The sequence below is a fragment of the Myotis brandtii genome, unplaced genomic scaffold (assembly GCF_000412655.1).
Source record: "Myotis brandtii unplaced genomic scaffold, ASM41265v1 scaffold136, whole genome shotgun sequence".
Lineage (NCBI taxonomy): Eukaryota > Metazoa > Chordata > Mammalia > Chiroptera > Vespertilionidae > Myotis > Myotis brandtii.
The window spans coordinates 6,712,494-6,728,253 of record NW_005354829.1 but is presented as its reverse complement, the minus strand read 5'-3'; the positions used below and the strand labels follow the sequence as shown (position 1 = coordinate 6,728,253).

General features: G+C 40.4%; 1 protein-coding gene across 1 annotated transcript in view; it reads right to left on the bottom strand.

Annotated features, from left to right (window-relative positions):
- The window catches only part of PDGFC (platelet derived growth factor C), a gene marked incomplete at its 5' end in the record, with an annotated part of 86,246 nt that extends 72,390 nt beyond the window's left edge, over nucleotides 1–13,856 (bottom strand). The window contains one exon of the mRNA XM_014535024.1: nucleotides 13,657–13,856. Within this exon, the coding sequence (XP_014390510.1) occupies nucleotides 13,657–13,856 (200 nt within the window). The remainder of the gene's footprint in view (nucleotides 1–13,656) is intronic.
- Between the last annotated feature and the right edge of the window lie 1,904 nt (nucleotides 13,857–15,760).

Genomic DNA, 15,760 nt, shown 5'->3' with positions numbered 1-15,760 from the left:
CTCAGGGCCCCGGGATCAGAGGAGCCGAGAGGCCTCCCAGCCCCGGGATCAGCAGAGCTGAGAGGCCTCCGGGCCCTGGGATCAGTGGAGCTGAGAGGCCTCCAGGCCCCGGGATCAGCGGAGCCTGATGGAGGCCCTGTGTGTTTATGCACCCTGGGGGTGCAGAGGTCCTGTCCTAGGCAGAGGCCTATGGCGAAATTTTCGACTCTGAGAAGCAGCCTACCGGCTGGAAGGCAGCTCCTTTGACCTTAGTGCTGGAGAAGACCATTAAGCAGAAAACTAAAGAAACCGATTTCACATCATTTCCCAGGTGGAGAACAGTTGGCATGTAAGCCCCTGACCAGTGCCCAGCCTCTCCTCTGTCAGTCTATCTCACTCTTAGGTACCATGTTCTTTGTTCTGTCTTAACTGCAACTCATTTTTAAACTAGATTGCTTTTAAAAGAAGACTAAATAAAGTTTCCCTTAAGTTATTTAGGTGGTGCTGGGGCTGCTGGGGGTATCAGAGACACAAACCCGCAGGCCTGTCACCCAGCAGACCCAAGGCCTTTGTGGCAGCACTAAGGAGCAGCAAGCCAAGCGGTAGGAAGCAGCAAGCAGGTGGGCAGTAACAAGGGAGGGGTCCCGGACTGCAAGAGGGCACATGCTGGGCTAAAGGACCCGCCACCCATCCCCAGTGCACGAATTTCGTGCCCCGGGCCTCTAGTATATATATAATTGATTTCAGAGAGGAAGAGAGAGGGAGAGTCAGTTGCCTCCCACATGCCCCCTACAGGGGATTGAGCCTGCAACCAGGGCATATGCTCTGACCAGAATTGAACCCTGACTACTGAGCGACACTGGCTGAGCCCTTCCTTTCTTTCTTCCTCCCTCCCTTTCTTTTTCTTTCTTCCCTTCTCTTTTTCTTTTTTCCCTTTCTTTTTATGCTACCTGGAAAATTTTGAATAGATTTCAAAGCTTCCTTTTTTATCTTCTAAGAAATTATTCATATTAAAATTGTTGAGCTATATTAACAAGTAACTGAATTTTGCTAAGCTCAAAAGAGGAGTGTCACAATTTGGAGCATGATGTCTGACTATTAACAGTCACTCATTTGGAAGTTCTTAATCTAGATAAATAGTAGGTAAACTGATCAGAGAGATTTTTCCCCCCTCAAAATACCCTAGGATAATATATAGTGCAGGCCTCATTTCCAGCGAGTTTAACCTCAATGCCTCAGCAAAAACAGTGCCTACCACAATCCCATGAAATAATTTTAGAAGTAATAAATTATGACTGGTTCCATTTACACAAATATTTTGATATCATGAACTAGCTTGATTGTTCAAACTGAGGGGCTAAGATGGAAAGCTACAAATAGAAAGGTCAAGAAGGAGATGGTGTTTTTAAGTTACTGCATGGGGTTTCTGTGGAGAAAGGAGTAGGGGGTTAAATCAGCTGCCATATGGGGAAACAGTCTGTCTCCCAGCAGATGGGAGCATAGTGTACTTGAGATTTGAAATTGTATTCAAACATTTTTCAAGTGCTTGAAACAGCTATGAGGAATAACTTTTGTTGGTGGGAAAAAATCTTTGGGCAATGAAATTTCAAAATGAATTGTATGTCCAATAATACTTCATAACTATGAAAGCATACTGAATCAAAAAATTCTTGGTTCCATTAAATTTAGGAATTCTTCATGGTCTTGAGTCATACAGTAAAGAGATTGAAAATGGCAAAAGAAACAGCTGAGCACCTGATGGATGTCCAAGCAGTAACATTTTTGTCATATTAATTTAAAAGGAAGAAGATTCTTGCCCTAACTGGTTTGGCTCAGTGGATAGAGCATTGGCCTACAGACTGAAGGGTCCCAGGTTCGATTCCAGTCAAGGGCATGTACTTTGGCTGCGGGCACATCCCCAGTAGGGGGTGTGCAGGAGGCAGCTGATCCATGTTTCTTGTTCATCGATGTTTCTAACTCTCTATCCCTCTCTCTTCCTCTCTGTAAAAAATCAATAAAATATATTTTAAAAATAAATTAATTAAAGGAACATGATTTTTAAAGCTCAAAAATGGAAAGGAATGGGGCTAGCTAGGTAAGACACAGGTAATGTTACATTACTCCCTCAGAACAGGTGTGGGATGATGAGAGAATGAACAGGACTATGTTATAGCAGTGGCATTTCCAGAAAGCTACTTTTACTGATTACAATATGGAGTTTATCAAAATGTTAAGAATTTATCATTTAAAACTATTGTCAAATTAAAAATGGATCTTAATCCTAGGTATCATGTATAAATCAAGAAACATGAAGTGATTTTTTTCATAGAAACAGAAAAGTTATAGTGCCTTAAACTGTAATATTTTCAAAGAACTTTTATAAAACTACTAGAGGCCTGGTGCATGAAATTTGTGCGTGCGGGAGTGGGGAGGGGATGTCCCTCAGCCTGGCCTGCATCCTCTCGCAATCCATTGGGACCCCTCAGGGGATGGCCCTGGGGGATCGGGCCTAAACCAGCAGTCGGAAATCCCTCTTGCAATCCAGGACCACTGGTTCCTAACCGCTTGCCTTCCTGTCTGCCTCATCGCCCCTAACCACTCTGCCTGCCTGCCTGATTGCCCCTAACCCCTCTGCCTGCCTGATTGCCCCTAACCACTCTACCTGCCTGCCTGATTGCCCCTAACTGCTCGCCTGCCTGCCTGATAGCCCCTAACCACTTGCCTGCCTGCCTGATCACCCCTAACCAATCTGCCTGCCTGCCTGATTGCCCCTAACGACCTCTGCCTTGGCCCCCGCCACTGCGGCTTCATCAGGAAGGATGTCTGGAATGATATGAAGATCATTTTCCTATAGACTAGAGGTCCTGTGCACAAATTCATGCACGGGTGGGGTTCCTCGGCCTGGCCGGCAATTGGGGCCAATTGAGGGGGGGGGGGCAGCCGCCTGGGGGGAAGAGCCATGGGAGGTTGGCCGGCCAGCCCGCCCCCTGGGGCCAATCGAGGGGGCTGGCCAGCCGGGGGAGGTTGCTAGGGGAATGAACTGACCACTAGGGGGCAGCTCCTGCATTGAGCGTCTGCCCCCTGGTGGTCAGTGAGCATCATAGTGACCAGTAGACCGGTTATTCAGTCATTCAGTCACTTAGGTTTTTATATATATACTAGAGGCCCGGTGCACAAAAATTTGTGCACTCGCGCGGGGGGGGGGGGGTCCCTCAGCCCAGCCTGTGCCTTCTCGTAGTCTGAGACCCCTTGGGGAATGTCCACCTGCTGGCTTAGCCCCACTCCCTAGGGGATTGGGCCTAAGCTGGCAATCAGACATCCCTCTGGTAGCTCAGGAGCCCTCAGGGGATGTCCACTTGCCAGCAGGGAGCAGGCCTAAGCTGCAGTCAGACATCCTTAGTGCTGCTGAGGAGGCAGGAGAGGCTCCCACCACCACCCCAAACAGGCAGCCGTCAGCCTGGCTTGTGGCTGAGCAGAGCTCCCCCTGTGGGAGCACACTGACCACCAGGGGACAGCTCCTCCATTGAGCATTTGCCCCCTGGTGGTCAGTGTGTGTCATAGTGACCAATCATTCCCAGTTGTTCTGCTGTTAGGGTCAATTTGCATATTATCCTTTTATTATACAGGAGTGCCTGGCCAGCCTGGGTGAGGGGCTGATGGCTGTTTATGGCTGGCCAAAGACCCCAGCCACCCAAGCTCCCAGTGGAGGCTGGCTGGAAGCAGGTATCTGGGATTTATTTCTCTTCTATAATTGAAACTTTGTTGCCATGAGCGGAGGCCTCAGCCGGGTCAGGTCTGGCGGGAACCTTGGCTTCCTCCATCACCGGGGCAAACAAGCCTCCTGCTTGCTCCAGCTTCGTGGCTGCCGGCGGTCATCTTGGTTGGGTTAATTTGCATATAGTCGCTCTCATTGGCTGGTGGGCATGGCTTTGGGTGTAGCGAAGGTACGTTCATTTAGCATCTTTGTCTTTTATTAGTTTAGATAGAGGTCTGGTGCATGGGTGGGGACCAGCTGGTTTGCCCTGAAGGGTGTCCCGGATCAGGGTGGGGGTCCCCGCTGGGGTGCCTGGCCAGCCTGGGTGAGAGGCTGATGGCTGTTTGCAGGCTGGCCAGAGCCCCTTCAGGGTGGGGGTCCCCGCTGGGGTGCCTGGCCAACCTCGGTGAGGGGCTGAGGGCTGTTTTCAGACTGGCCATACCCCCTTCAGTGTGGGAGTCCCCGCTGGAGTGCCTGGCCAGCCTGGGTGAGAGGCTGATGGCTGTTTGCAGGCTGGCCAGAGCCCCTTCAGGGTGGGGGTCCCCGCTGGGGTGCCTGGCCAACCTCGGTGAGGGGCTGAGGGCTGTTTTCAGACTGGCCATACCCCCTTCAGTGTGGGAGTCCCCGCTGGAGTGCCTGGCCAGCCTGGGTGAGAGGCTGATGGCTGTTTGCAGGCTGGCTATGGCCCCCAGCCACCCTAGTTCCCCGTGAAGGCTGGCTGGAAGCAGGTATCTGGGATTTATTTAGCTTCTATAATTGAAACTTTGTTGCCTTTTGCAGAGGCCACAGCGGCCAGGGCAGGCGGGAAGCTTGGCTTCCTCCATCACCAGGGCAACCAAGCCTCCTGCTTGCTCCAGCTCCATGGCAGCTGGCCGCCATCTTGGTTGGGTTAATTTGCGTATAGTTGCTCTGATTGGCTGGTGGGCGTAGCTTGTGAATGTAGCAGAGGTACGATCAATTTGCATTTTTTTATTAGATAAGATATAGATTACCTTTTTGAATGAAGGCAAATAAATGTCAGTGTCTCCATATATATGTGAATATTCTAGGAAAACAGTTCAGTGTTGGAAGAGACTTAAATCTTCATGTGGAACCCAAGATTATATTTTAAGCATAGAAGGATAAAGCAGGCTAAGGATTATACCAAGGCCATAGAGATAGCAGTAAATGACAGAAGTGAATCTGAAACATGTTGGGCATTCCAAGCAAGCCAATGTTCTTCCTAGTAAATTAAACTCCCTCATTTAAGTAAGTTGCCAATTCATCCTACCAAAAAGAGCTAAAGGATCAGTATGGTACCTGCACAATAGGAAATTTTCATTTCCCAAATTAACACTGGTTCCCCTCACTATCCTAAAGGAGAGTGTCCTTATGTAAGCTGAAACTGCATAAAGAAGCAATTCCCATTAATTGATATGGGAAAAATTGGGAGTGTTTCCAGATCCAAAATTCAATATACATACAATGTCTTTATTTTGTTCACCATGATGGAAAATATTAATTAGCGTAACACCCTTCAGAGGTCTCTTAGGCTTTTGGATACCTTAGGACTCATCTTGCTAACCCACGCACAAAATGAGTCAAGATAAAGCACAAATGCTGACAGGCACAGTTCAAAGCTATGGTGGCTTGATGCTGAGATGCTGATGATGTAGTTTCCAGGGAAAGAGCTTGGAAGTTTGCCACAACTGCTTGGTTTGCCTGCTGCCTCTATAACACTTGCTGCAAAACAGACGCTGAACACTATCCTCTTCAGATTTCTTTCAGTTAGCAAAAAAGGGGTACTAAATTTCATGAAAGCAAAGTGGAGTAATGCAAACTCATGAAAAGCAGAGGGACACCTGTAGGTACCCACCTATTAGCAAGTAGGTTACTAATTGCCCACCTCTGAGGGACTATCTATAAATACACAGAGGTCTTCCCAATGGTTCTTAAGCCAGGGACTGGCTTACACAAGCATCATCATAGCCAACATTCAGTTTCAACTAACCTGAGGCAAGTCATAGCCACCCTAAACCATTGCCTTAGATAAGCACTGTGATACATTAAGATAAGGTTCTCTTGATTTGTCTTAATGAAATGTTAAGTTGAAGCGAGATCCTTTTTGTAGCACTTTTCTTTAAATATGTTAATCCAATACAAGAGCATTCTCCTTGATTTCTATGAGATTATCTATGTACCAGGGGAAAATCCTTTATTTTTCACTTGTTTTCTGAAAGTTTTACTGAATGATAACAGTTGCTTCTACTTTCACAGAGTCAGTCTATTGGGACTCAAAGTTCTGCTACTTTGCCTACAGTAAACATGGGATAGGAGATAATATTCAGATCATTCCTTTTGCTGAAAGCGGAGGTAAATATGAACAACACTGCCAAGGAAGCAGGCAAAGTGGTCCTTAACTCCATTCTCTTCCTTTACATGTGATCAGATGCAATAAAATCGTTTAAGCTTAATTTGGAAAGGTTTTGTTAAATATATTAATTTAAACTTTGTTAATTACATAGCAAAACAATAATCCTTTTGTAAAATTTATGTATTTTTCAGTCACTGGCAAAACCATTAGGGAGAATCAAATAATAATTAGAAACAATTTCATCAATCACTTAGAAATAAATCCTAAGTCAGCCCCTGCCTGTATTATAAACGCCAGTGGAGGTAGCCTAAAGATTGATTTCTGCTCTAACCAGTTTGGCTCAGTGGATTAGAGCATCAGCCTGTGGACTGAAGGGTCCTGGGTTCAATTCCAGTCAAAGGCACGTACCTTGGTTGCAGGCACTCAGCCCTGGTTGGGGGCATGCAGGAAGCAACCAATGGATGTCTCTCTCACATTGGTGTTTCTCTCCCGCTCCCCTCCACTCTCTCTAAAAATCAATGGAAAAAATGTCCTCGGGTGAGTATAAAAATAATAATAATAAAGATTTACTTTTTTCAAAGGTAGGCTGTTCCATAGAGATTTGAACAGAGTTTAACTCTCCAAGATTCGGCGCCAGGTGAATTAAAGACAGTATATTATTTGTAAGCTCATAGAGCAAAATATTATTAACATAATGTTGGAGATAGCAGCATAAACCCTTGAAGAAGCTGAGAAAAGAGAGATTATTGTAGAAATGTCACAATATATCTAAAATGTGTACATTTATAAGTCCTTTATTATTGATTATTATTCTAATACTCTTGCTTGGTTTTTCATTTTTGATAAAATAATATAAAGAGATAACTAGCTAGCTAGTAATATGGGTATTTCTTTGGACCTGGAATTTGCCCGTATTTCATACCATTGTGCCAATTTCACAATTCAAAGAAGAGATCTCATCATTACCCCAGTGAGAGCAAGGCAGCCACTGAAAGTAAAGGCATGGCACAAGAATGGCATCACAATATTCCCTAGGTCCTCAAAGAGTGCAAACCAGAAAACTCTTTTTGAATCAACGTAGGAACATGATCTCTGGGCAATAAACAAACAGGGAAGGTGGGAAAAGGAAGGCAAGGAAGAGAGGGCAATACTGGGGGTAGAAGAGGAGAAAATAAAATGCAAGAAAAAAGGTAAAGTCTCCGTGAGAGACAGACACTGGGTGAACCAGACGTGAGTTTTGGGAGTTACAGGATACATTCTTTCTCTACTTAGAATGTTGATTTTGAACATTTCAAAACATAAAACCAAAACATCTCATTAGCCAAGGGCAGAGTCCCTTGATCTCAGACTTGGTCAGGTCCCCACCCTTCATTTTCAGCCCTCTTGGGAAGATTTTTTTTTTTTTTACATTACAAAAGTAATTGCTACAGAGGTCAAAGGATAACAAAACTATAAATTATGCCGTTGAGCAAACTACAGTCAAGAGCTGCTGAAAGGGCACTGGCAAAAATCTTCACTCTAAAGAAAACTCTATTCTATGGCCAAAAGTGCAGGTAGCAAAAACAGGAAGTGTAAATTTGACAGCTGACCTTCAGCTCCTTTTGGTCCTTATCACCGAGAGTGGAGATTGTTATTTTTGTACCACCACCACCTCTTCCTCTTTCAGATGCGTAAAAAAAACAGTTTTCTGCTTTCAGAGACAATGTCTCCACCAATCACAGTTCATTACTTGGCTTAGGGATGGGCACACCACCCAAATCTTGACAAACACAGTAACACATGACCCTATCCCCCACTATGGTAACTGGTCCAGGGATGGATACTGAGTTCAAAACAGACCAATCAGCCCTGGCTGATTTGGCTCAGTGGATAGAGAGTCGCTCTGGGGACTGAAGGGTCCTAGGTTCGATTCCGGTCAAGGGCACATGCCCAGGTTGTGGGCTTGACCCCCAGAAGGTGGCGTGTGCAAGAGGCAGCCAATCAATGATTCTCTCTCATCATTGATGTTCCTCTCTCTCCCTCTTCTTTCCTCTTTGAAATAAATAAAAATATCTTTAAAAAAAAACAATAATAGACCAATCAAAACTCTTCCAATAACTTTTACAGGAAAAGTCCCTGTCTCCTTCAAAGATTGCAAGTGCTTAAATCTTGTACTTTTGGGCCTTTCTCTTCCAGTATGTGAAGACAGACTGATTGAGAATGGAGTCAACTACAGGGAAGCAAGCCTATAGAGGTGGAGCAAAAGTGACAGAATAGCATTGCTCAGAATCTGGATAAAGACTAATCCTGAAATTTTTAGTAACATAATCCAAACATTTTCTTTACAAGATTGTTACAGTCATTGGCTAATTATTTGTGGTCACCTGAAACTGAGTCTTACAGTTACACTTTGTGGTATAAATCCCACTATTTTTAAATTTATGCCACAATTTATTAGGAAAATATTTTGTTAAGGCGCAACTAGAGCAGAATTGTAATATTCCTAGACATGTAGACATGATGTAATATGGGTCTGTATCATCTGCTCTTCTCAAAGCTCACATAAATCCAGACTAACCCTCAGAGAAAAGAGGAAGGGCACCTCTTCTCTATAATATAATGACCATTTAACATTCTAAGTTATTCTTAGGGTTGTCTAATAGAAATATCTCTTTTTCATTAATCTTCACCCAAGGATATTTGTCCATTGATTTTTTTAGAGAGATGGAAAGAGAGAGGGAAAGACAGAGAGAAACATCAATGTGAGAGAAAAACATTGACTGATTGCCTCCTGCAGGAGCACTAACCAGGGCCCAGGCCGGGGAGGAGCCTGCAACCAAGATACGTGCCCTTGACTGGAATCAAACCCAAGACCCTTCAGTCCTCAGGCCAATGCTCTATCCACTGAGCCAAACTGACTAGGGTTAGAAATATTTCTAATGTCATAAATATTGAAACTGGCAATTTTGTCCTTCTCATAACTTGTGCCTTGGGACAAAAGAGAATGTAGCTTTGAAATAAATAAATAAATAAATAAATAAATAAAATACTGGAATATCTGCAGGTTTTCTTTGTACACAGGTGCATGGGTACCCACACACCCACCCATCCATCTCCATCACACACAATATTAACAACAAAAGGGATAATGATAAAAGGGCAAATATGTTTTCTGTTAATGGACCAATCACAAAAGAATTACTTAGCCAAAGTGTAAGTCTGAAGAAATATTTACCTATAAATGTTGTGTTTGTAAAATAATAAAATTCCTCCAACTATTCCAATCACTTTGAAACTCTCCTCAAATCTATTCTGCATGCTTCTATTCTCTTCCTAAAATATAGACCAGTCTATGACCCTGTTCTGTAACAAAACCCTTAGCTCCTTTTTTTTTTAACTGTTAGCTTCTGACAGCATAAGAAAGGAAGTTCCAATCTACCAGCTTAGCAATCAAAGTTCTTCACAACTTGATTCAACCAACAGCTGTATCCCTTACCACTCCTCCAAGGCATCTCCTGCTCCAGAGAAACTCATCATTTGCAAATGATTCCCTCCTTTCGCCATCTCTAGTCTAACTCTGCCTGGAGTGTGTATTTCTCTTAGGTACACCTATTATTTTATTTTAACTAACTTACACTGAGAATCCATTAGGTGCTAGTCAGGTACTAGACTCTTACCTATTCTTGGAGGCTTACCACACATTGTATTCCCATACCTCCTGAATTATAACCAATCTTTCTGTGCTGCAATACTTACATCACTCCTAGCTATAACAGAGCACTATAGCAGACACTACTGTTTATCTGCACAGGTACAATGTGCCTCCCCTTCTTCCTTAAAACAGAAATCATTTGTTTAGGTAACCAATCTGCATGTGCTGCGATACAGATGAGTCCTTAAAAAGGCTTGGGGGTGAGTAATGAATTCCCTAAGCCAATCTAGGTCACTTTCCCCTCACCAGTGGTTGAGGTAAGCATACCACAGAAAGTAGCCACATCATCATCCACAGCACCAGGCAAACCTTCTTATCTGGTCTTAGCAGGGTTCCACAGTGCACCTTAGAAAGGTACCAATGTCTTTTGTTTAATCTATCTTTTTCTTGCCATCATGGACAGGACCAAAATTCTGAATTAAAGTCCAACACCCAGCTGCTTATTCTCAGTTCTGCAGATTCAGGCCGGGAATTAATATGTAAGTAAAGGGCTTCATGGGACACCTTTGGATCTCTCACAGCTAAAATTTAAGATCACTCATGCCAAACAGTGACTAGTGGTACCTTTTCTTTCTTTCATGTTCTTTTAAGGGGCTCATGAAAAAAAATTTTTTTTTGGAAAATAGATTCTTATGATGCACTTATGCATCTCCAAGGTCATTATCAGCTAAGTAAACAATAATGTCTTCCTTTATTTCAATTGTATGGTCATGCAACTAAGGAATACTTTATGTTGTTCTCAACAAACAATTGTTTCCTTATAATTTTATCACCCACAGTCTATACTGGCAATGTAAAATTGATGTAAGAAACCTATACTATCCTTGAAAGCTATATCTACTAGAGCAAAACACAGACAGTGAATATTTGAATTTTTGAGGTCTGCTTGGCAGGGTAAATTCATCTTCACACAATTCTCCACAATAAATTAATAACAATTATTTATAGACTGCTACAGTAAGATACACAGTTATGATATGAGCTAGAAAATGGTCAACAAAGCTATCTAACTATAATCAGTTACAGTAATAACTGTACTCCGTATTTACCCTATCCTGCGACTGGTGGCATTTTGTTTTATTTGACTGTTTACTTGTCTGTCTGCCTCTTATCCAGACTAAGCTACACAAGGGTCTGAGCCATTTCCCACTCACTACTGTCATCCTATTACCTACCACAGTGCTCATGCTCAAGAAGGGCTTGTTGAATGTAAGAGTAAATAAATGAGCAAATACTAATGCCACATTAATTCTATTATAAACTGCAGGAAAAGATGAAAATGTTCAAAACATTTTTTAATTTTAAAGAAAACTAATAATTTTTTATCACCTATAGATTACATGAAATAATAAAAACAATGTCTTGACTGTGAAGTTAAAAAATACAAAACTAAAACCCAGGATAATTATCATATGCATGGTAATGAGAAGTGGGGTTAACTGTAGTTAACCAGCTTGGACGGACGACAGAACAAAAACACCCACCAGTGTTCTCTTTGCAATAACATGACATTACTATTTTATTGTCATCATTATTGCCCAGGCAATTAACTTTACTCCTCTTTACATGAACTTCCCAAAAGAACCGCTAACTTCTTCAACTGAAAGTATTAACATTGATGAAACTCTTCCCTGAAATACCCTGCCTATTTCCATCAATTGTAAACTATCCTGATCCTTTACCCATCTTAATCAAGTCTCCACATTGAAAGACCCATTTTTGCCTTTGCTTTTCCTCCCCAGAGTCTACTAAAGCTGTTAACATGCTCTTCTTTGTCACCAAGGTAAGCAATAAATTCAGTTCTGTCTTATCAGTATAGTGTGGTGGTATCTGGGGAGTTAGTATTCCACAGTAGTTAAAATATTCTCAGGTAACTTCATATTTTGGGAAGGGAATAAACAGTGATTGGTTTTAGATATTAAGTTAATATGCATTTCTAGGTAGCCATTAGAAACAGACTATTTATTAAGGTAAACAAATGATCTAACCTATCTGCATTGACATGAACTAACTTTAAAAATATATTTTTTAGTTTTGCTTGTTTTGAAGTGCATAGCAAGTCACAAAACTAAACACTCAGTATTATCCCATTGATATATATTTCAAAACAGGCAAAAAATAATTCACTTTTTATAGGACAGTACATATGGAAATATATGCATAAAATTATAGAGAAAATCAAGCCATGAAGTGAAAAAAAGCTTAAGACAATGATTAGACATGCAGGGATAAGAGGGGTAATCAGGGAAAAACAAAAGGAAGGGACTTCAGAACTATTCTTGAAAAAGTCACTTTTTTTTAAGTTGAGTCTCTTACTGGCTGAGTTGAGTCACAACCTAGGTTAGACATGCTGAATCATAGTTTAATTATTATTATTTAATGAATAACATACATTATATACATACACACATAACTATGTTCATACACACACACACATATATAACAATTCCTCTCCCATAACACAAATCACTCAGCATGCAGGTATCATATAGCTCTCTTGGCACTGACCTGTGGGAATTGGAATTAGGGGAAGAGAAAGTGCTAATACTCTGACTACTGTTACTTTTGTAACACAGTCCTTTGTCTCTGACCCAGGAGGCTCCTATCTTCTATCAGCATTCTTGAACTTGTGGTAGGCTAACTGGCTACTTTGAAATGGTACAATATCTTAAACTTTTCACAAATTTGAAAATATTAAGAAATCCTATCTATGAAAAGAAGACAACTGATACAGTTTACAGCATGGTGAAAAACTAAGATGGGTGGTAGGAAAATGAGTTTTAGCGTTGGTGTAGGTATAAAATATGAATGATATATAGGGCAGACACTTCTCCGAATCTCTATAGACAGCTAGGACAGCTTCTGTTCTCAAAGTCTAAGGTTATAGATGTAAGAAAAAATAACATGACATGCAATGTTGCAGAATGCAGAAATGTGAAAAAAATCTAACCATATAAATGTTAAAGATACAAATTGTGATGACAGCAAGTACAAAGTTTATTTCATCTGCACTGAAATCTTTAGCTGTAATATACCACAAAATGAAAATTCTCTTTTAACTTGTATATCAAAGAAAAAATAAAGAACCCTGCAAGGAAGCTCAAGTAAAATATTTTTATGATATACAAACGCCACTGAAGTGAAAAATCTTCAATAAGACCACCCAACCTTGACAAGTGTATTCACATAGGATTTAAAGAGTAATATTTGTATGACATACAGTAGGTGGTCTTTTGCGTGGATGAAATACTCCAGCTGACTTTGGTTCATGAATGCTTCTAGGAGAATTATGGTAAGTTTCTACCAGCCAAACCATAAAGTTAGCCTAAATTTCTAATTCTGCTTTCAGATCCATAATTTTTGTGATGAAAAATTAAAACTCCTTGGTCCTATGTGTAGGAATGTATCCATATGTGTACCGTACTTAAGAATACTAGGTATGATGGGTACTATGTACCCACAGAAACTGCATTTTCTTTTAATAATGTATTCTTTATTTTATTGATTGACTATCAGGAAGCTCCACTGTAAAATGTTCAGCACTAATGGTAACACTTTTCTGGCACAACTGTAGTCCTTCACTTGGCTTTTTATTCTCAATTCCTTATTTTACAGTTTTACTCTATATGTATTTTTTTACCAGACATTTTCTCAAATTATGTTCAGAAGTAGAAAAAAACTAATGGCTGTGTATTTGTATGTATGTGTCTTCTAATTTTAAATGAAACATAGCTTAAATAAGGCTGTAAATTTCTTGAATCAGCAGGAAAACATAATAGAACAAAAGATGCCACTGAAAATCACACCATCAAAATGAAGCAACTTGAAAGACCAGAACAGTTGTTACAATCTGTTGGAATTTCAAGTATGATAACTTACTTGCATATGTCATCTTCTGGTTCTTCAAGCCCAAATCTTTCATCAAATGTAAGTTGTATCCATACATTTTCCTCTGCTGCTACTAATCTCCATACCAAGACCATATTTCTTGGATAAGTATGAGGAAACTTTGGGCTGTGAATACTTCCATTAGTGGACACGGTAATAATTCTCTCATGCTGGGGAGCTTGTACTCCTAAAACAAAAACATAGGTATACACTTACATTGAGAACAGACATTTTAAAAATTATAGGTTTCAAAAAATGTTTCCTCTGCTGCTACTAATCTCCATACCAAGACCATATTTCTTGGATAAGTATGAGGAAACTTTGGGCTGTGAATACTTCCATTAGTGGACACGGTAATAATTCTCTCATGCTGGGGAGCTTGTACTCCTAAAACAAAAACATAGGTATACACTTACATTGAGAACAGACATTTTAAAAATTATAGGTTTCAAAATAAATGTTTTTTTTAATCATCCACATTTTACCCAAACAAGTGTTGGATATGCTTCATAAAATATAAATTAAGTACTACTCTCTTCAGAATTTAACCAGAAAAAAAGAGATTATTTTAACATTATTGAGTAAAAACCTGTGTATAGGTATACTTCAAAGAACAAAGCAAATTAGTAATTTTAATCAAATTACCAAAATTTCAAACAACCAATCCTTTTGGATTCCTAAAATTGCAATAAAATTAAGACCCTAATCTCCAAGAACTTATCAAATATGAATCATATTAAAACAAAAAGAAGTGCGATATAACTAGTTTTAAAAATACAAATTATGACTGAACTCCCCCTAATCATGAATAGGTTAGATAACGTAGAGTTCATCAAAATGTAGATTATCTGCCTGAGCCTAACCTAATAAAAGAAGCTGGGCCCTTCCTAAATTCAGAGAAATTCAAAGTGTAAGAGAGATTCAACAGCAGGTTGATTCTTTATTGCTGGCATTGAACACGGAGGAGGTGACATGCCCAGGGTTGTGGGAAGCCTCCAAAAGCCGAAGACAGGCTAAGGCTGACAGCTAGCAAGGAAATGGAACCTCAGACCTAAAACCTCAGGAACCTGAAGAAACTTGGAAGTAGACTCTTCTCCACCTCCAGAAAGAATCAAGTCTGGCTGACACCTTGATTTTAGCCTCGTGCTACTCTGAGCAAGAACCTAGTCACAGGATGCCCAGACTTCTGACCCATAGAACTAAGATGAAATAAAGTGAGTTTTAAATGGCCAAATTTATGATAATTTCTTACATTTTATTAGAAATGAATACATCTTCTATTGGGCACAAAGCTGTTCGGATGGCAAGTTATTCCTTTTTGCCTCCATTCTTCAACAGCAATCAGAGTACTAGCATGTACAATAACTGCAACAACTTTTCATTTAATATTATGTTAGTCAAAATACATGATTGAACTCTGGTAAAATGCAATTTAAGAATACTGCTCTAAGAAACTCCTTGAATTTAAAAGACAATGTCAAGAGTCATGTATTAGAAGGGTCATGTTATTAAGGTTAAAGAATAACCTTTTTGATTGTTAAAACACCCAAAATAATTTTAATAAGTTTGTGTATGATTCTTGAAGCAGTATTTTCGTCCTCATAAACAGCTGTTTTAACCATCAGTTTGGTAAGTATTTTTTTTTAATATTTTCTAACCTAGAAATAGGGAGACAAGGTAAAGACATATATAATGTCCTTTTGACAATACCTAGTACACATTATGGAGAAGATCATCATATTAGTAAAATATGCTTTAAGTACCTAAATTTGTGCCTAACCTTGTCCTCAGCAGTAAGTAACCTACATAGAAATACATTCTCTTCTAAATTGGATGCTAATTGTTGATACTGCTGTTGGCTATATTAACATATATGAAATGATCAATAACTCCTCTATGCACATAATTTAGCACCAGTATATCTCCTAGGAAGACATAAGATCTATCAAGTTAGATGATATCTTCCCTATAGAAAATAATACTAATTTACTATTAAAATTAAATTAATAAATTGTTTTCAAAGCTTTCTTTCAAAAATGCGCCCTGGCCAGGTAGCTAGGTCACTTAGAGTGTTGTCCTGAAATGGCAAGGTTGA